The sequence below is a fragment of the Archocentrus centrarchus genome, chromosome 21, assembly GCF_007364275.1.
Source record: "Archocentrus centrarchus isolate MPI-CPG fArcCen1 chromosome 21, fArcCen1, whole genome shotgun sequence".
NCBI lineage: Eukaryota > Metazoa > Chordata > Actinopteri > Cichliformes > Cichlidae > Archocentrus > Archocentrus centrarchus.
This window is the reverse complement of record NC_044366.1, coordinates 31097880-31118645: the sequence shown is the minus strand read 5'-3', so window position 1 is coordinate 31118645 and position 20766 is coordinate 31097880. Positions and strand designations below refer to the sequence as shown.

Here is a 20766-nt window from a genome sequence, read left to right as displayed (position 1 = left end):
TCACTTCACATGGACCTGATATTTTTAACATGAATGCAGGCTTGACTTCAGACTTCAAGGACGAGAAACCTGCAACTGCCATCGCGCCAGCTTTGAGTGGATTCTATAATCAGAAGAGAAGTTTTTTTTTTACAAAAAAATCACTGAAGGCATGGGAGCCCAAATCCTTTTGTTTTGATATTTTGGACAAATGGAATACTTTTGTTTCTTTGTTTGTACAGGGTCAGCTGATGGACTGTGTGCACAGTGAGGGCATTAACCAAGCGAGATCTAATTTTTAAGCATTCATTATTGTCCTGTGAGATCACACAGCTGCTCTTTTGGTTGCGCTGAATTCAGCAGTCTGCTATTTTTGTTTCCCCGTGTGGAGAACATTTGTTGATCTCAATTTTTTTGTCTCAGATGATGGCGTCAAGACGTGGCAGGCTGTACTGAATTACAGGTTAATTGCTCAAGAGATGAATAGTGTTGCATTTCAGATATTCACCTGTGCAAAGGAAACAGAAAGCGAGTTAAAGATGATCAGACTTTCCTCTTTTTTACACTGCTCTGACCCATTTTCCAGGCAGCAGTCCTGAGCATTTATCGAGCTGACACCATGAACCTGCATGGTGGCAATGTGTCAGAGTTGATCTCTAGCACCGTCACAGCCGTCACCACTCTGGGGTCTAACCCCTGGCCTCCACGTGAGGAAAGTGGCCTCCAAAGCAGTAATGCCACGAACCTGGGCTGCCAGAGCAATGCACAGCTGGGGAACTGGTCACACCATAACGTGGTAGGAGTCTATGGGTCTCAGTGTCCTCCGCCGGAGCAGCTGGTGGAGAAAAACTGGGCAGCACTGCTGATTTTAGTGGTCATTGCTGTCACGGTCATGGGCAACATCCTGGTGATCCTGGCGGTCTCCCTGGAGAAGAAACTGCAGAATGCCACAAACTACTTCTTGATGTCACTGGCAGTAGCTGACATGCTTCTCGGCATCTTGGTCATGCCGGTTTCCATGGTGACCATTCTCTATGGTAAGCATTGAATGACACTCATATTGGGCTTCATTAAGTTGACATTTGGTGTGTTGCTGACTCGAGTCCAGCAGGCACAGTGTTTTCTTTTGGTTTGTTTTCTTTTTTTTCCTCGAATGAATGAATGGTTACATGACTAATGACTAAACGAGCTCCTCCTGCCTGCATGTTTCAGAGTTTTATCACTTTGCAAATCATTTGTGAAGGCATGAAGTGAAGAAATCACATTAAATGTGACATTTTTCTTTGTATTTGGAAACACTTACGTCTGAGTGATATCTTGATGATATGTCTTATGAGGCCATCCCGGTCTGCACATGTCAGAATCCATGCATGGCTCTGTGGCTCGGGGACAGATGGAGAGCAGCAGTGATGGAGGTGTTCAGCGCTATTGTTGACAGTGAAGTGTTTATTTGAAGTGCTACTTCAGTGCAACAAGAAAGTGGCACACAGGGGTGGTGCAGGGACCAAGTGACTGCAGTCCTTAAAATGAATTTTGTACAAAAATACAGCAGCATGCGAATATTTCAACGTCTATAATTTGTGTTACTGTGAACTATCCTGTTACTTTAAGTAAAGGATGAACAGATCTCTGGCAATGCGGAAGTTTGGTCACTTCAAGAGATTTGAGTACTGTTACCCAGGTGTCAGACTCCATTGTTGGGGTAATGGCATTAACAGGAATCGTGGAGCTCAAGTGGAGGTCTGCAGTACAAATAACACTTTCTGGGAGAACTGCTTGCAGGGCTGCTAGAAAAGCAAATCTAAACCCCCGTTTAACTGTAAAAGACCTTTATATACCACACGTGCACAAATATGACCTCCACAGAAGAGTCACCAGAGAAAAAATAGAACTTCTCGAATGCAATTAGCAAAAGTGTGGAGAAAAAAAGGATGCAGGATTTAATGAAAATAACACTGTTAAATACAGGGCTGGCCAATAACACTTTGGTGCTTCAACCACTGACAGTGAGCAGTTCAGTGTTAATAGGAAGAACACATTTCATTAAATCCCACTGAACTGTAAAATGAATAAGTAAATAAATAAATAAAGCTAAAGATTAAAGTGAAATGTTTTATATAATAGGACAATAGTCCCTCTCAAAAGCTGCACCGGGCTGCCTCAGTAGGTGCAAACTGAAGGTTTTGCCTTGGCCCTCAAAGTCCAACTGATTGAAATCTCAAAAATCTGGGGCTTGACCTCAGGAGAGCTGTGCACGCCACAAGGCTTCACACAAGAGTGCTGTGACATTATCTTCACTACTGTACTAGTTCTAATATGCTAGTTTTGCACATGAGCAAACACAAAATCCAGTTCAGGCAGATGAAAAGATAGGGAATCACCAAAGTAGGATTTCTTGGAACTGAGAGTCACAGTGCACAAAATGTAGTTCCAATCTACAGATTTTTCACAGAAAATTTTTACCTACTGGTGGTGCTCCATGAAATGCCAAAGCACCGTCAGAGTCAGCAGCATTTATCCTCTACAGAACTAGTTTTGCAGCAGTTTACTTTTGTCCGAATATTTCACTGTCAACCCCAAAGTTAACTGATTCTTAAATGGTTCCTCTGAGCAACATGAATTCCCATCCGCTCTTTATTAAAGATCAATGTGTCCTAAATTGGGAAGAGAACCACCGCCTGACATTGCCATCCCTAAAGCTGTGGCACTAGCTTTGAAAAATTCTATTTGTAGTATGAACTTCTATCCATCTAGCATGGATAGACAGAAAGATAAACAGCAGTACTGAGCACAGGCTGAAGGACCAGCGGGGTAAATGGATCTCGTCTCAGATAGTTCCAGCTAACATTTAAAGAAGAAAATTCAGCGAGGAAAAAAAAGAAAAGAAATGAAAAGAGCAGCCACACTGAGATGTGAAATGATCACAGCCAAACTCACACTGTCTACATGTCTGCTGTCTGTTCCCAGTTCCTATTGTCTCAGAACCCAAAATGAGGTTATTCCCTTTGCATCAGATACTGCCGTTTTAGCACAGCCTCTGGGTGTTTCTAAAAGAGCCTTTAAAGTAAAACAGAGACCACAAAAAGGATGAGGGAGGAATGATTATCACAAAAAGAATTTCAAGGACCAGGAGACTGCGGCTGGTGTCCCATTCGGGAGCTTTGGTTTTGTGCTGAGGCACGAGGAGTTTGTAAGGTGACAGACTCCAAATCTGTCTGGTCAGGTTTGGTTTAGGAAAAGATCTTCCGAGCAAAATGCTACACGCTGAAGATCACACCAACTGGTCCTAATCAAACTTTCATGTTTGAGTTGCTGTGGCCTCTCTCTCCATTGTATGTGAGCACTGCTGTCGTTCCTGGTGATTAATGCTGCAGGAAGCTGACAATTTTCTTCTGCCCTACCTCATTTTCTTTGTTGATTTGCCTCTCACTGTCCCATCATACTCAGATAACCTCTCAAACACACACACACGTCCCACCGTCCTTCACTGTTGCCCATTTCCTGCTGATCCATTCTCATCTTCCTTGAGCTTCCCTGTGTCTCTGTAAATGTCACAGGCCGCTGCTCACATAAGAAGCTTTAAGCCCTAAGTAGCAAATTCATTTGTATGAGAAGAAGTGCAGTAAATTAGTCCAAAGGAAGAGCGCTTCCAAAAGAACGACCTTCAGTGCCTATTACTCGGCTTCCCTGTTCTTTAATGAGGAGACAAAGGAACTCATTAGCCACACCAATGCAAAACAAACACACATAAAGCAATTATTCTCTCATGTTGTTACACGGCTGCTGTGATTCTGATTTGTTTACTGACTCACTGAGCAGCTTTGTTTCAGGGTGAGAGGGCATAATGATGATATTACAAGTGATCTTATGAAATGTGATAGTGGCCATGCGTGGGGTCGCAAGAGGTTATTATTGATGTCAAAAAGAAGATTATTGGCAAAATCGAGAGACGAGGTTGAGGACAGTTATTAACGAGGTCACAGATGAGTTTGTGCTGCTGAACTTGTCAAGATTATATTAGTAATGGGGTCATTAATGGAGCTGTGAGAGCCCACATTTTATGCATAATAATAAGTGAGATCACTGATACGGCTCGACCAGTTGAGAGGTCCTTGGTCAGAAATTTATTGTGCAACCACCAAATTCCCATTCCAGCCAGACCTCCTGTGCTGAGTCATAAAATTCTAAGAGCTAAAATGGTGCAATTAATTAGAGAAAGTGTAGAAGTGAAAGAAGCCAGCTCAAATTAAAATTGAGGGCTATTTAATTGGTTTTGGCAGGTTAGACCTTTCATCAATTAAATATGGTGCAGAAAACGGGTGTAGCTAGCAAGCGCTCCGCCTGACTTTCATTCTACAGTCTGAAAAACTGAAACTTGGGCTGCAGTTTTCTATCCATACTCTGTGTTAAATTGTTAGCTATAATTAAATTTTTTTTTTATCAACTTTGTTTAAGTGAAATGGAAATCATTTTGTTGGCACTCAGTTAGAGCTCGGCTATGACTTCATCACTGCCATCAGCAAGCTCAAATGTTTGAGTTTTTGTCTAATATAAACCCGATTAATGACCGTGAATGGACTGCTCTGAAATTTGGTACATAACACTTGCTAAAGATCAACATATTCAAATGAAACCATAATTTGGTTGAGGTATTCATGCAATATTTATATAAGGTACACAATAATATAATGCAATAGTACTGTTGAATAGTTTCATATGATGTACCTTCTGTCTAGCACAGGGGTGGGCAACTCCAGGCCTCGAGGGCCGGTGTCCTGCAGGTTTTAGATGTGTCCCTGATCCAACACACCTGAATCAAATGGCTGAATTACCTCCTCGGTATGCAGTCAAGTTCTCCAGAGTCCTGCTAATGACTTCTATATATAACTCAGGTGCGTTGGATCAGGGACACATCTAAAACCTGCAGGACACCGGCCCTCGAGGCCTGGAGTTGCCCATCCCTGGTTTAGCACCATCACTACATTACAAGGCCTAAACTGGCCCCTCACTGGGCCTGAGCATTTTTTTTTTAAATACTCTATTTACAAAAGCTGCGACATTAATGTAGCTACCACTGACATTAACTTTTAAAAAACAAAACTAGAGCAATGGTATATGGCTAGCAATCAAATTAAACACAGGGTGGTTAATTTGATTGTCATGGTCGCCCATAGTTTACATGGATTTCGATTTGTCCTCAAACACTCGATATTTACTGTCTGAGCTGTGGGAAAACCAGTGGGTTGCAGATCGGTGTTTAGCCTGTGAGACTGACGCCTGAGATGGTAAGAATGGTAAATGGCATATGCACCGAGTCAACTACAAAGAGACACCAAATTACAACAACGTGCATAAGAAATGCATAATAGCAATAAAAAGTCAGAATGACTATAGAGAGATATGAGTGTCACTGCAAAGACACACAAACCAATTACAAAAGACAACAAAAAAATAAAGAAAAGCAGCAAAAGTAACCACAGAGACAATCACAGCATGAGCATAAAGATGCAAAGTGACTCAGGAGGTATAAAACCACTACAAAGAGATGTAACATGAAAACTACAAAGACACAAAACAACATGCAAATCGACTACAGCAGGGCTAAAACATGAGACACACAGCAAATGCAGGAAGATGGACCGTGACTACAAAGAGACTAAAGGCAGCTGTAAATCATTCTCCATGATTTTACTTTTTTTTACTCTCGATGCCCTCCTGCTACTTGTTACTTTACTCAGACAGGAAGTATAGCCACATATGTGATTAGGGAGTATGTTAAGCGTGCCACATGCATATCAGCTTATCAGCCAAATGCTAATACTTTGCAGCTGATGTCCCTGTTTTGTCTGGACATGTTGGCAAGTGGCCAGATGATGATTTAGAGATCCAGCTCTGCTCTACAAATCTATTTGACTAAAACAAACATTCCAAGTGTCTTGGGAAATTGAGGATTAACCTAGCATTGTGGCTGCGTGAACACTGTGGACACGGAGCTTTTTTCTCATCTATTTTACATAGAACCACCGGGGGTGAATACAGTTCTCACTGTGTGATGTTGGTTTGTTCTCCCCCTTCCTGCCTTGTTTTTGTCATGCGGTCCCTGGAGATGAACTGTCAAAATATGCTTGACAGACTGATGTGCTTTCACACCTTGCACAATCCTCCTGACACTCCTCTTAATGCTTTAAAGAGCTTGGATAACTTGGGTTTCACTTGACTGGAATTTGCACCCATGGTAGTTGGTGTAGAAGACGTACAGTCATACTTCATGTAAAACAAACAAAAAAGAGTCACTGGGTCCTTTTAACAGATGTTTCCAGCACATTTTGGAGATTTCTTTGGAGACATTCAGAGATGTTTACTTCTCCTCAGAGATTGATTGTATTTTGTAATATAACTTTATTTTAAAGAGAAGGTGAAGTGCAGTTTGTTGGACTGTGACCCATGGTTGGCACACTGCGGATTTAGATTGGGACTCTAAGCTTCTTTTTTGTAGGTTGTCATATTTGTCATTGCCAAATGTCAAATGTGGCGAGTGTGAAACAATCTCAGTGGTAAAAGTTTAGGAACGGCAGAAAACTGGAAGCATCCTTGAGAGAGAAACTTGGCTAATTGGCAAGCTTGAATACTAAACAAGGAACTTATATATGTAGAAGTAGTTGTCATGTTATTCTTTGGCCATTGTGTTTGAAGGTCAGTGGGCTCAATTAGCAGCAGTAAAGTGTAATTCTTCCAAAGCCTCATGTGGGTTAGTTAAAACTCACATTGTTTTTTCACTTTTACATTACTTGGACTTGGAAAAGGAGTGAAACTAGCATGTTGTTTGAGCCGTCTGCACTTTAAGTAGGGATATTATAGCTGTGGTAATGGCAGTCTGTCACTCAGTCTAGTCTGACATCTCTTGACAGCTAACGGGTGGATTTTAAAGGTCTTTGCATTCATTTCTCCAGCATGCTGCAAAATCCTTGAATCTTCAGTGCTTATAATTATATTTCATTATATTTTGAGACCGTGTGCAACTGCCAGTCATTTAAAACATGCACACAGAAGTATGCACAGTTACTAAGGAACAAATGAGGAATGAATAACAAACAACCTGATAATTAATGAATTCATAAGTGATTTCTGAGCAACACAAAATTGCAATGAATGACAGATAATGATGAGTTACCAGGGAGCAGGTTGGGAAATACTGTAACAATGCATCACGAGGTAGCCTTACTTCTGTAAAACAAAGAAACATTCTGCTGTGTGGCACAAACCATAATGCCTCATTCTCTGCTAACAATTTAATTACTTGTTGTGAATTCCCCAGCAAAAACTCAATGGCTATTTGCCATATTCATATAATGAGGGACTACAGAGTAACTGAGGAAAACGAGGCTTAACAGGGAAGTTTTGGAGCACTCATTCGTTAAACAGCACTCACTGGCCACTGTCAAAGCCCAAATACTGACATGCTGGTTTTGCCACTGAAAGTAATAAGGATGTCCTCATGCATTTTCATAATCATTATTTAGTGTTACTGTCATTATCTGCCGTGACATAGGTAAATAAAGGGAAAAGGACAGAAGGCATCAGGAGCAAGATGAAATATCGAGCAGAGTGAATAGCAAAAGAAAAAGTTCGATGTTTGGAAAACACTGAAGCGCTGAACAGGTGACGCTGCAGGTGAGGTAATGCTGTCAGTACAGAGAGTGACTCAGGTAACTACCTTTGGCTGAGTAAAACCAAAGCTTTGTCATTATCTGTAACATGACCAAAAATGTAAGGCATTACTATGAAAAATGTGTTTTGACTGCAGTAAATAGATTACATACTGTGGCCCTGCTGTGCCAGTCAAAGCATTAGTTTTAATAGGCATCATTCAGAGTTATTTCAGACGAGGCTTTAACTGCACGTGACGGTTTCTCTGAGTGTTGCTGTTCAAATAAAATTTAGAGGAAAATGTACCACATGAACCACACCATCAAACTGATGTCATTACTCTGAGTCATGACCAATTTAGTGAAAGTAAAGACTGTTGTTTATATCTGCAGTCATTTTGGTGGTATGGCTGTTCTGGAACCTGAGCAGGAACACAATCACAGATCTGACAGATACAGCATGCAAAGAGGAGCTGTGGTGAAGGTGGGTTGCAAAGTGGTTTGCAGATGTGCAGAAGACTAAAGTAGCTTAAATAGTGCAGTCATAGAAGGGTATCAGCTGACCTACCAGCTGATGTGGGCTAGCGTTGAGATGAGCTGATCTCCTGGACTGTAGCTGAGCTCGGCTATATGGACTGTCTGAGCTAAGGATATACTCGATTTATGAGATTATAACATGTATTATACACTAAGGTAACATTAAAACAATATTGTGAGCTTGTAAGAATTGTGTTAGCCTGGATTATTAGGCTGGATCTGTATTATTGAATGGGTTTTACTTTACAATAAAAACTGCTTTGAAGTGACTGTTGTTGTGAATTGCTGCCATATAAATTGTATCGTTCAGATTCTGGGTTCGATCCTGTAAAGAGAAAGAGAATGTCTGAATGACAAGCAAACCTATTGATCAATGTGTAGCTATATAACACACACACACACACACACACACACACACAGATATAGTAATGTTACCTAGCTAATTTCACAAGCTATAAAATAGGCATGGCAGCACGGGGGTTAGCACTGTTACCTCACAGCAAGAAGGGTTCGAATCCATCATCTGGCCGGGGCCTTTCTGTGTGGAGTCTGTATGCATGTGTATGTATGAGGACATGTTCACAGCTTCTTCTTTGCATGACAGAGCTTTAACCTGCATTTGTGAATGCCACACTGTGCTGTGTTCACGCAGTGAATCGTGCCTGTTTTTAATACGGTGCAGCCTGAATGCCTGAAGATGGCAAATGCCCAATACTGATTTTTAGTCTTGAGATTTCTCCAGATTCTCTGAATCTTGTGATGATATCATGTAGAGATATTTAAAGTCTCAGAATTTTACATTATTTTTCTGAAATTGTTCCACAAGTTGTAGATGAAGTTTCTTACATCTTGGTGATCCTCGGCCCATCCTTCCTTCTGAGAAACTGCCTCTCTAAGATGTTCTTTTTGTACCCAATCATGTTACTTACCTGCTGCCAGTTAATGAGCTGCAAACTCTTCCTCCAGATGAGTCTTTTTAGTACTACTTACTATTCCTGCCTTCTTTATATCATTTATATAACACAGCTTCAATCAGCCTGTGCTGCCTGATATCAAAAGACGGCTGTGGAAGCATGCAAACACTGGTTTAAGTGATTTAGGTGTATCCTGTTGAGTGTGGTCATAGAAACCCGTCCACACGCTTAAACGGCCTCTGAAATGGAAGCAGTGTCTGCTCTGAGCATAAAGGGCCACCCTCCTTTCCAGTTCAGTTGGTTGGTAACCAGTGCTTTTTGGTGCTAAAGCTTTGTGTTTGGTCATTTGGTCACTAGAGTGAAAAACAGGCTCTGTGGGAACAGAATATTCCAGTCTGAGCTCACTGGATGCTTGCTGAGCTCTCCACCTCGGCTCTCGAGAGCCACATAAATAATTTAATATCATATTGATTTTTTTTTAAATTTTAGGTTCAAATGCTCATTTTCTCCGTCCTCTCCCTCCTTCTGGGCCTTTGGGCTGGTTAATGTCTTTCCTCTCACTGTGCAGACTTTAATGCTGCTATTCATCCATCACTGCTGCCTTTGTTTCCTGTGTTTCTGATTTTAAAAGTTTACCTCTTGGAAGGACTCTGGCAGAGAGAAAAACAAACACTGCTGTATCAAAGCCACTGGATTTTGCTGGCTTTCTTTGGATGGACAGCTGTGTAGAATGAGATTTACTTAAAAGATTAGGCTCTGTATCTTCTGTGGATTCCCTGTGATTCACTTCCAAACCGAGCACTCACTCCAGAGCTCATGCATGTTACATAATTCAGTGACAGAAAAAAATAAAAAGCTAAAAAGGGAATCTTTTTTATTTACTATCCAGATTTATTTATAGGAGCTCACAGTTGCCAAAAATCATGTGTCAATAATACATTTTTTTTGTTAATATGACACAGACATTCGTGCTCGTGCTATTAGGGGTGTAACTCTATGTAGATTCAGATGCACAGCTATGCATGTTGATTATGCAGGACAGGGAGGTAGCAATACAACAGTAACACAACACATAAGTCAAAATATAAATACTTTAAATACTACACAGAATAAAACAGTTCTGACAGCCAAACACGCAACAGCCTGCATTAAAATGCAAGTAGAAATGGAGCGTGAGATTCCCAGGTAGATCTGTGTTAGCTAAAATATGGGAAAGCAGAATGTTGAACAGGAAGCAGAGCCAAAGGCAAACCTTTGATCTTCTTTGCAGCGCTCCCCTGTGTTCATGAACTTTGAGGAGCAAACAAAAAGAAAGGCAGTGTGAATACCAGAAATGAGTTTCCTCTTTAAGTGTCTGGGTTCACCCTTCAAGACGGGGTGAGGGGCGCAAACATTAAGTTCAGAGTAGAGTTGCTGCTTCTTTACATTGGAAGGGTGTGGCAGGAGCCCCGGGGGTAGATCCTGAAAGGACTAAAGAGATGTATAGACCTTTTTACTGTTTGCAAACAATGATGATGTAGGAAACGCTGTGCGCACATTTTGGAAACAGAAATATGGCCGAGTTTAATAACGTTTCAGTCTACGAGAAGGGATTATCTATGAAAAATCATGAAAAATTAACTTTGACCGGCAACCGACTCCCTGATCCCTGTGGCATGTTAGCAAGTGGGCCAATATCCAGTGGCCAGATATGTACATGTATTTAGTAGAGAAACCCAGTGTATACACCAGAGAGAAGCTACGCGCATACAAGTCACTGGATGCTTACAGTTATGTTGTTACGTCAAATATCATGACAGACTCGGAGTTTTGTGTCTTGAAGGCAGAAGTTCTTCCAAGTCAAAGACAAGGAAACACAACTGCTGTGTATGAGGCTCAGCGGCTCATTGTAAACAAGTCAGAGAGCTACGTCCTCACAGTGAATTGTACCTGCATGGCAACGTGAGTGCTTTGTCAAATTGCTTTTCTAGCTTGCTAAGAGTTTTCCGGCTGCAGATGTTATTGATTTACAAAGGAAAAAATATATACTGTTCCAGTCAAAAGTCTGGACACACTCAGCCATTCATATGGGTCTGCTCATACTTTTGACTGGCACTGCATATTAGAATCTATAGTGCGATTAAATATTAATTTAAAAATCAGCACTCTCTGAGTCCAGTGATGCCTCACCTGTAAATAGCCAGCCACACTACAGTATAAAGCCAAATAGCCTACCAGCTAATGCTGTTTACTTTAAATATTAGTATTTATCTCAACCTGGTATTCCAGTCAAACCAGAGTAGATAAATAACTTTACCTGATATAAAATGGGCGCTACACATGCGAGCATTTCTGATCATGTCCTCAGTCTAATTTTTATCAATTCAATACAACTTCAGTCCGCTTTTGGTGGAGTAGCAATTCTGACAGCCAAACACGCAACAGCCTGACATTTTGATGCTGATATCGCTTTTAAATCATGTTTTACCGCTGTGCAGTCTTGTTGTCCTTAATGGATTAAATGGAGTAGCAGTTCACTTCTTTGCCAGCGTGTACGTGCATACTTTTTGATGACGTAGGCCGTAAAAGGGTCTAAAATTCAATATAGCCTCAGGATCTCCAAGGAAGAGCTGGAAGATTTCTTTTCTGATAGCCACCTATTGTTTAGAAAAATCCTAAAATCTTTGAGCTGAGCATTTTCATCCTCACCTTGTTGGTGTTTTGAAACCAAACATGAAAAAACATGGATCTGATTGTGAAATCAAGGGGCACTTGACAGTGACACAGTAAAAACAGTACTGCTGTGCTTTGTCCTCCTTTTTTACTTGAATTAAAAAAAAATCATGTTTTCTAAAGTAAGAAGATTGAGACAATAAATTCATCTGAGATCCCAGTTTGAGTAAATTGGCCATTTTCTCACTGACTCTTTATGCAGTCACAGGTATCAGGTGGGCCATTAGAAAGAATGCAGGTTTAAGATACTTCAGATTCAGATTCAGTGCATCACCAGACAAACAGCAGCTGGTCTGAAAACAGGCCTATGTAAAGAATGAGCTTTGTTTTGTCCCAACTTACCCATTGAAATACTTTGAAATTTCAACTTTAGAGCCTTATTGGAGGACATAACAAGACTTAATTACTTTTGTGACATTTTTTTAAAATGTTTCATATTCATTTAGAAAATCAAGGTCAATAAAAGTTCCCATATTTCGTTCTTTACCCATAAGTGTAAAAAAAATTGAAGAGTGTACAAGAAAAGCAGATATGTGGTGAAAGGAACATGTAGTTTAGAACATTATAACCATTAATTATGACATCACTTTTTAGAACATTACAACGTACACATTATGACTATTTACAACTTTCGGCCATTTCTTCAAGACCACATGCATCTTAACCTCACTGATGTGTGGGATTGATGGATAGATAGATAAAGTGTGTGGAATTTAACAGAAATAGTCATTTGCCCTCTAAAGGGTTAAAGACCTCATAGTACCGTATCACCCCAATAGGGCAGTTCACTCTTAGACTACAGACCTATCTGTGGTTGCTCGGGTATTTAAAAGTCTTTTGTGGAACAAGCTCCCAGTTTGGATTTGGGAGACAGACACCCTCTCTATGTTTAAGATTAGGCTTCAAACTTTCTTTTTTGATAACGTTTATAGTTAGAGCTGCACCCTGAATGCTCCTTTAGCAACTGAATTGAATTGAATTGAAAATATATTTTTGATAAAACTGACATCATAAAAAATAACTCTTTTTTTCAGTGTTACTATCCTTAATAAAAGGAGCTGGTTGCACAAACATACTGACCTTTGCGATTTCCCACTGACTATAAACCAGTTTACAGACTTTTATGTCATTCAGAATTGAACCACTTGATTGGATGGATACTCTCCCCTCTCCACACATTATCCTATGATAGGCTCAGTTTTAAGAACACAAACCTTATAAAAATTCATGGCTTGCTCAGAACCCTGAAGTTGACCCTATCCTTGACCTTGTCTGTGATGTACTGGAACGCACCAGCATTATGATAACATTGGGATTTCTTATGATTCCCATTCAGGAAACACTTATGACCGTTGTTTTTCTTGTCTGTGTTTTCGGTCCTGACTGTGTGATATTATTTCATCAGTCTCCATGTTTTTGTTCGATTCACTGTTTTATACTTCAGTAGAGTGAGTTCATGATTCATGCAGTAAACAGCCTTATCAAGCAACAAATGAAAATACAGCAGAAGTCATTACTGGCGGAGCTGCTTGTTCTTTCACCTCATCAGGTTTTGTAACATCTACTGAAATAGCAGTTTTACACTGCGCAAGAGCAGCTGGGTTCTGCACGATCCTGGAGCCCACACATTCACAAATAAATGGTGCCCAAGGGTAAAAATGCAGCTTTTTTAAATCATATGAATTCAAAACCATAAAAGAGGCCTCTAAAGGCTACATTGTTTATTACACCCCGTGTGTAATGTCCAAGTGACATAAAGAACAGCATTATAATTATGCTAAAAAAAAAAAATACATTGGGCTGGATTAATCTCCAAGGGGAGTGTTGTCTTGCCCCTATAATGCATCATTTTATGCCAACCAAAGGACCAAAGCAACACTCCAGTGCTGAAAGGATTACTTGATAAATTGCTTAGCTATTCCACCATCATTATTTCAGTCACTTTTTAGGCACAAATGCCAAAAAATGTTCTTGTTCTCTCTGTATAAATATTTCTGCAGGTGAATCCAGGATAGAAAAAGTCACTTTCAGCGGCTGCTTTGCTCCTGACACAACTCCAAATGGATTTATGTCTCCCCCTGGCTCAAACACGGAAAATGTGTAAACCACTACACAACACTGAAACTCCAAACAGAAATTAACAGCTGCACTATACATGCTTCCATTAGGTAATATCAGAAAACACTGCCTACATTTTCATTGCTATGCAGATGATACCCAGCTTTATCTATCCATAATGCACACCAGTTATTTAAACTGCAGGAATGTCTTAAAGACATAAAGTCCTTGATTTTTCCATTCAATTCAGTTTTATTTATATATCACCAAATCACAAAAAAAAAAAAATCGCCTCAAGGCACTTCATATTGTAAGGTAAAGACCCTACAATAATTACAGAGAAAACCAACAGTCAGAATGACCCCCTATGAGCAGCACTTGGAGACAGCGGGAAGGAAAAACTCCCTTTTAACAGGAAGTAACCTCCAACAGAGCCAGGCTCAGGCAGGGGCAGCCATCTGTTGGGGTGATTGTTGGGGTTTCTTTCTAATATTGTAGACTCTTTACCTGACAATACAAAGTACCTTGAGGTGACTGCTGTTGTGAATTAGTGCTGTATAAATAAAACCGAATTGAACTGAATCAGCAAAAGCAGTAGCTGCTGATGAAGCCTGAGGAATCTGGTAGTTGCTGAATTATTGTCATCATCACTCATGTGAAACATTAGACCTGCTTATATATTCAAAACCATTTTTAACAGGACACTATGTAAACACTATATACACAGTGAAAATCTAAACATATGTACTGAACAAAATAACAAAAGGGAATGGAGGTGCAAGAGAAACTAATCATGAAAGAGATCACAATAACAAAATTTAGTAAATCAAATTACCAGTGCACACTGTTGCCATCCTAATGCCCAGTTACATGTGTCCAGTTTCCAGTCTGCAAAAAGGAGCAGTTCCATTAGCCGTCTGTTGCCAAGGCTGGGAAGAGTTGTGCAGCTCACAGGAACCTGTTCATTCTATCCCTGCAATTAGCAACATTCTAAATTGCTATATGTTGCTTGCTCAGTTACCTGGTTGACTTGTTGAAGCTGAATGCACAAGCTTTATAATATAGCTATCAATAAGTGGTGAATAACTGCTTTAACACACGACTTTTTTTTTTTTTTACTTGTGTTTATATCTGTGCAACACTTGAAGACTATGCACAAGCATTAGCACGGAGGAGGTATTTGAGGAACAGTGTGCCGATCTTTGTGAGAAAACGGATGATTTTCCACATAATTATCACGTCAAAAAACAGGTGGCAGGCCAGGCAGACCACAGCAGACACAGGTAGCTTTGACAAGCTGTCGGCTACACCACCTTGATGAGAGAATCACTTTGGGCTCACAAAATAATACAGCTACAAATGTGATATTGCCCAGTATTCATAACAAGGTGTAGTCAAATACCTGTAAACAAGCTGATTTGGATGTGTGTATCCTTTCTTCTTTTACCAAATACAGTCTTACACGTGTGTCTGTCATTGGCTCGGGTGGGGAAGGTGTTTTTATAAAGAATGTCTCAAAAGCTGATGCATGTGCAGCAACGTAAAAGTTTGTGTTTAGTGGTAAGAGTCAGCAGCAACACATCATCTTCAGCATCACCTTTTTAAAAGCAGAGACCAAATGAGAATCAACTAAGAACAAAAGGCAGAAAAGGTTAAATAGATCGAACATGAGGAAATTCAGTTTTATGGTGCTCTGGGGTCCTTTCCTTACAGAGATAAGGACTCCTGACAGGCTGTGGACACAGCTTAAGCTTTAATATCCTGAGCTCACATTTTACACTGCGAAGTAGGACGGCTGTAACAGCTCTTATACAACAGTTAAAAACTCTTCAGATGCTGGTTTAGTGGTAGCCTTGATGAGCCGATGACCGCTCTGAGCAAAAATACTCTCTGGTTCCGCTCCTGATAGAAGCAGGGATAAGGAAGGGATGCTAGTATGTGACTGAAAGTCAGGCGAGACAGAAAATCCCATGTGGAAAATATCCTCTGTTGTGCTCATCCATTTGTGCTCAACTGCTTGAGATGGAGGTGATTTTTCTTTTTGTGTGTCTCTGAGCCGTAGCATGAAGCACAAAGCAGCCTGAACGAAAACAGAGCAGCAGGCACGCGTTCAAATCATCCGCCGTCCGCCTTCTCCCGCTCGCTCGCACGACCAGATGGAGCAAAGAGAAACAGAGGCAAACAAAAGGGCAGACCCATTATTAGACTCTGCTGGCCAGATGTGAAACCACAGGGCAAAAGGTCAAGATGTGAAAAAAACAATCCAAAATAAGATTGTGAGTGGATGGTAGAGAATAGGTTAACAAATAAATAGAGAAAGGGAGAGAGATGAGAGGAGAGGAGGACATGAATGCAGCTTCTCAAGTCATTTAGGGCAAATACAATAGCTGATATCTTATATAACACCGCATTTCCATAGAAAAGCCAGAGGCCAATTTCTGCCAAAAAAGATGAGATACCGCCTCATTGTCTGTTAACATGAGAATTTGTTGTGGATCATATGTTCCAACAATCACCAGAATAATGATGGTGGAACATAAAAGAACATCTATAAATACTGCAAAAGAGCATAAGCAAAAGGAGCACAGCACTCTCCAAGCACCACATACAAAGTGGTGAAGAAAGGGAGACAGAAACAAAATGATCACAATTTCAAAAATATCCTGCATGAAAAAAAAATTCCCCACCAAGCCAAGATTCTGAGATGCATTCAAAAATAGAGGATAATAAGCTAAAAGGATTTGATTATTGAGTAAAAAAGGGGAAAAAAATCAAACACACAAGAACATAAAGCACATATAAAAAGTTAAAATGTCCATCCATCCATCTATCCATCCATCCATCCATCTATCCATCCATCCATCCATCCATCCATCCAAGGTTGGTTCAGCAAATCTGGAGAAATTTCTGTGCATAATGGACAAAGCTGAAAATCAATACTGGATCCCCGTGACCTTCAGGCCCTCAGGCGGCACTGCATTAAAACAGGCATGATTCTGTCACTGACGTCACTGCATGGGCTCAGGAACACTTCCAGAAATCACTGACTGTGAACACAGCTCACTGCACTGTCCACAAATGCAGGTTAAAGCACTACAATGCAAAGAAGAAGCTGTATACCACGGGCCTCGCATGTTTCAGCAAGACCCTGCTAAACCGCATACTGCAGCTATTACAGCAACATGGCTTCATACTGTAGAAGTAGAATCCAGGTGCTGAACTGCTCTGACTGCAGTCCGGATCATTCACTGAAAAGATTTGGCATCGTGATGTCCTCCGGGAGAACACGTGAACTCCACTGAGAAAGGTCCCAGCCGGCCAGTGGATTCAAACTCAGGAACCTTCTTACTGTGAGGTGACAGTGCACCACCCTGCCACTCTATTATAAAGTTTTTAAAAAGTCAGTATTATAATAAATAAAATTGTCTTATGTCCTTATTCTAGTGTCTTTACTAACTTTTTTTAACTTGTTGTTGAAAGCAGTATTTTAAAAAAAATGATTATAATAGCAGATGCTCAAAAAAAGCACATTTCCAAAAGTGATGAACCACGCCTCACATTATTGCAAGTTATTGCAAAACAAGAGAAAAATCAAACACTCTTATTGCAGCCAGTCGATAGTTGTAGACGTTCACTTCTAAAAACTTTCCTCCTGAGTCCGGAGAGCAGCGTATAATTAATGTTGAGTAATTAGGGCTTATGATGACACACTGCTCTGGCACGCTGTAATTTGGACTGAGCGTGTTTTTTTCAGTCTCGGGGGGGGGGGTCAACTGAAGATGAAGCTCATCAGCTGCTTTCTCACATGTGCAGGCATCTCAGTGCTGTTGTGTCACTTAACTGTTAGCGAGTGCATGTGCAGAGAAACCTGTGTCTGAACTGTGGTCAGACGTGTGCTGACCTTTAGTTAAATTTCTGTCTTCCAGCTGATTCATCTGTCAGATCAGAGCTGCTCAGTGAACGTTGTTTCATGTGTATCGCAGCGGTGAATGCACCTGCCACATCTTTGCTTAGTTGCCCCAACAACACGTCACTTCTCTTTTGCTGTAAATAATTTAAAATCATATTTTGAAAGTATATATACATATTGAAATAATATTTTACAGTAATATCTGTTGTACTGTGAAAACGCTCTGGCCACAGCACAGAATGACTTCCTTTGGTTACGGTTGCTTCTCCTGACGCCTGAAAGCTGAAGCCATACTGATCTTTAACTGTTTTTAATGAGTTAAGCATATGCAGCATAAGGGCTGAGCCTTCAGCTGACGTAAGTACATTCACTGCTTATATAACTTCTTTAGAAGTATTCATGCTCACATTCACTGGAAACTGATGCTGCTTTCATAACGCTGATTAGACATCCTGGAGGTTATGGATGTGTTTGCTGGTCTCAAACATGGATGGAAAAAAATCCATTCGCACAACACTATTGATTATTATTTTTCTAAGATCCGCTGCTAATAGGAAAAACGTTTTTGTAACATCTGAATATGGACTGAGGGGAAATTACAGATGTGCTGAATGGGATCAGTCTGGCTTTAAAGCACAAAGCCTCACAATTCAAACAATGAAACAGTTTCAGACAGCCAGTCCTGTTTGTCTGCTGAGGTATATACACAAGTATGGTGAATGTTGATGATACAGACAAGACTCAAGGACACAGAGAAAGCCTTCACTGGAGCTAATGTAAAGAATCTAGAAATTAACCAAGTCTACAATTAAACAAAAGCAAATGTGAATATGTTCAGGAGCTCAGAGGAGCACAACAGACACTCTGAGCTCCACGGGAAGGAGCACAAGTCTTCATTCTGTGTATGCTGGGGACTGACTGGGGATAAGAAATGGACGGAGAACGAGACACGTGAAAATAATTGCACCCAGGTGAAGACAATCAGAGGAAAATGAGGGAAGACAGGAATTAAAAACAAATCACACAATAAAAGCAACTATCAAAGTAAAACAGGAAACAAAGGGAGAACACAGAAAGCACGGGCACTGACGAGAGTAGGGAAAACCTGGAAATACCATCCAGTTACAAGACTGAATACAAAAAAAAATCTAAACAGGAACAGACAGTTCAAACACGGAACAATAACAGGAACACTGTTAGTTTAATAAAAATGTGAATGTTAAGGAGGACGAAAGAAATAAGGCAGGATTCAAGAGCTGATGCATCTCCAAACAAAGGCAGCATCAGTGTGCAGTCTGGGTCTGGTAACAGGTTTTTGAAAACTTTGTCTGCAGCCAACATCAGAACCAGCAAACGTGATCATCCGACCACACTGAAGCACTCACCACACCTTCAGTTAACAACACGACGCACAGTCATTTCAAAATCGTTGCTTACTCACTATTATAAGACACAATCTCAGAATGGATCTTGTTACTGAATTCATTGCACTTTGGGCTCCGACACAAGCTTGGTTTTTAGGTTATACCTGCCATCATTGAATCTGACGTATCCACCCCACAAACACGTGTCTTAATGCCAGTGCGTACTTCTGGTCATGATTTGGTTGTGCATGTTTGCATCATCACCGAATGCTGGTGTTGTGACACATTTGGTCTGTGGTTGTGAAATAAGGACACGACACAGAGACTTTTTTTTTCTACTGTGTTACAGTAACACAGTAGAACTAATGTAACCATGACGTAACTGGGGTAATGTTATTGTGTTATCAAATGTAGCATTTTTAGAGTTTTGTGACAACTTAAAAAAGGTATCATGTAATTTGGAAAGAGGCGTCTGAGCAGCTCCAGATTTAGTTTGTAGGGCAGTTGTAACAGTTACCAGCTCTCTTTTACCAATTTTCTATACAAATCGAACACTCAAAGTACTTTCTGGACTACAACCACATTCACCATTTCGCACACACATTCATACAGAGCTTTTTTCTCTGCTTTCTAACTGTAACTCACTCGTGCCAATTTGGGGTTCAGTATCTTACCCAAAGACACTTTGTCATGGATACTGCCAGTGATTAGGAACACTGCCAGGGATACTGACAGTGATTTATCAGTGATCTAAAGCCATAGCCCACTTTTTTCTTTTTTTTAACCTTTTTGCAGGCGTTGCCTTGGAGAAACAGGAGAAAACTCTCGCAAGCAGCTCTTTTCAGTTACCAAGCATTCCAGTTCTTAATAAATACATTAATAATACATTAATAAATAAATTGCTAGTAACATTTTTTAAGAAGGGAGCTTCTGTTTAGTTATTAATGTTAATCTTTAGTTTCTAAATAGATTTTTTAAATGATTTCCAACAGTCCTTTAATTGATCGGTGGTCTCCATGATGAATGGACGAGCATAAAGACAAAGAAAGTGAACAAAGAGTCCTTCTGGAAGATTTTACACAACAAAAAGATTGTTCTTCTTAATAGCTCAGTGCCAGTAAATCATGTGTTAACCCTAAATAAATGCTACCTATAACTGTTAAAGTTGCTTTAACAGTACGAACACATTTAAAATGTTCTTAATAGACTTCTTAAAAAATGACTAAATTCCTATAAAATGCCAAAGCGAGGTTCAGCCTTCTGGGTCTCTGGCCGTCTGTTTGTCATTCGCATCAACGTGGGCAGAGACCCCGAGGTGGAACCAGAACATGCCAGAGGGATTATATCCCATCTGGCTTCAGCATCCTGTGCAATGGGGGTAGGGGGCTTATCCTGATGTCACCCTGAGCTCGGCCCAGTTGGATGGATGGACATTAAATGTCATTCTTTGTCAGAGGAAGAAAAAGGAAAAAAACAATGAAACCTGGATAATAAGGGCTCCGTGTCCTGAGGTTTCACAGGCCAACATCCACATGTGTGACAAGTGTGACTGGATTCATGTACTCATGCATTCATGATCACAGCTGAAAGAAGTTCAGTCTCATCAGACATGGCTCTTCAAAGTAGCCTTCTACCATGAGTTAAGC

At 40.4% G+C, this 20766-nt stretch overlaps 1 protein-coding gene across 1 annotated transcript in view; it reads left to right on the top strand.

Annotated features, from left to right (window-relative positions):
• The first annotated feature begins 598 nt into the window (after positions 1 to 598).
• htr2aa (5-hydroxytryptamine (serotonin) receptor 2A, genome duplicate a) overlaps positions 599 to 20766 on the top strand; it is a 92641-nt gene continuing 72473 nt past the window's right edge. Inside the window, exon 1 of the mRNA XM_030757999.1 lies at positions 599 to 1016. Within this exon, the coding sequence (XP_030613859.1) occupies positions 599 to 1016 (418 nt within the window). The remainder of the gene's footprint in view (positions 1017 to 20766) is intronic.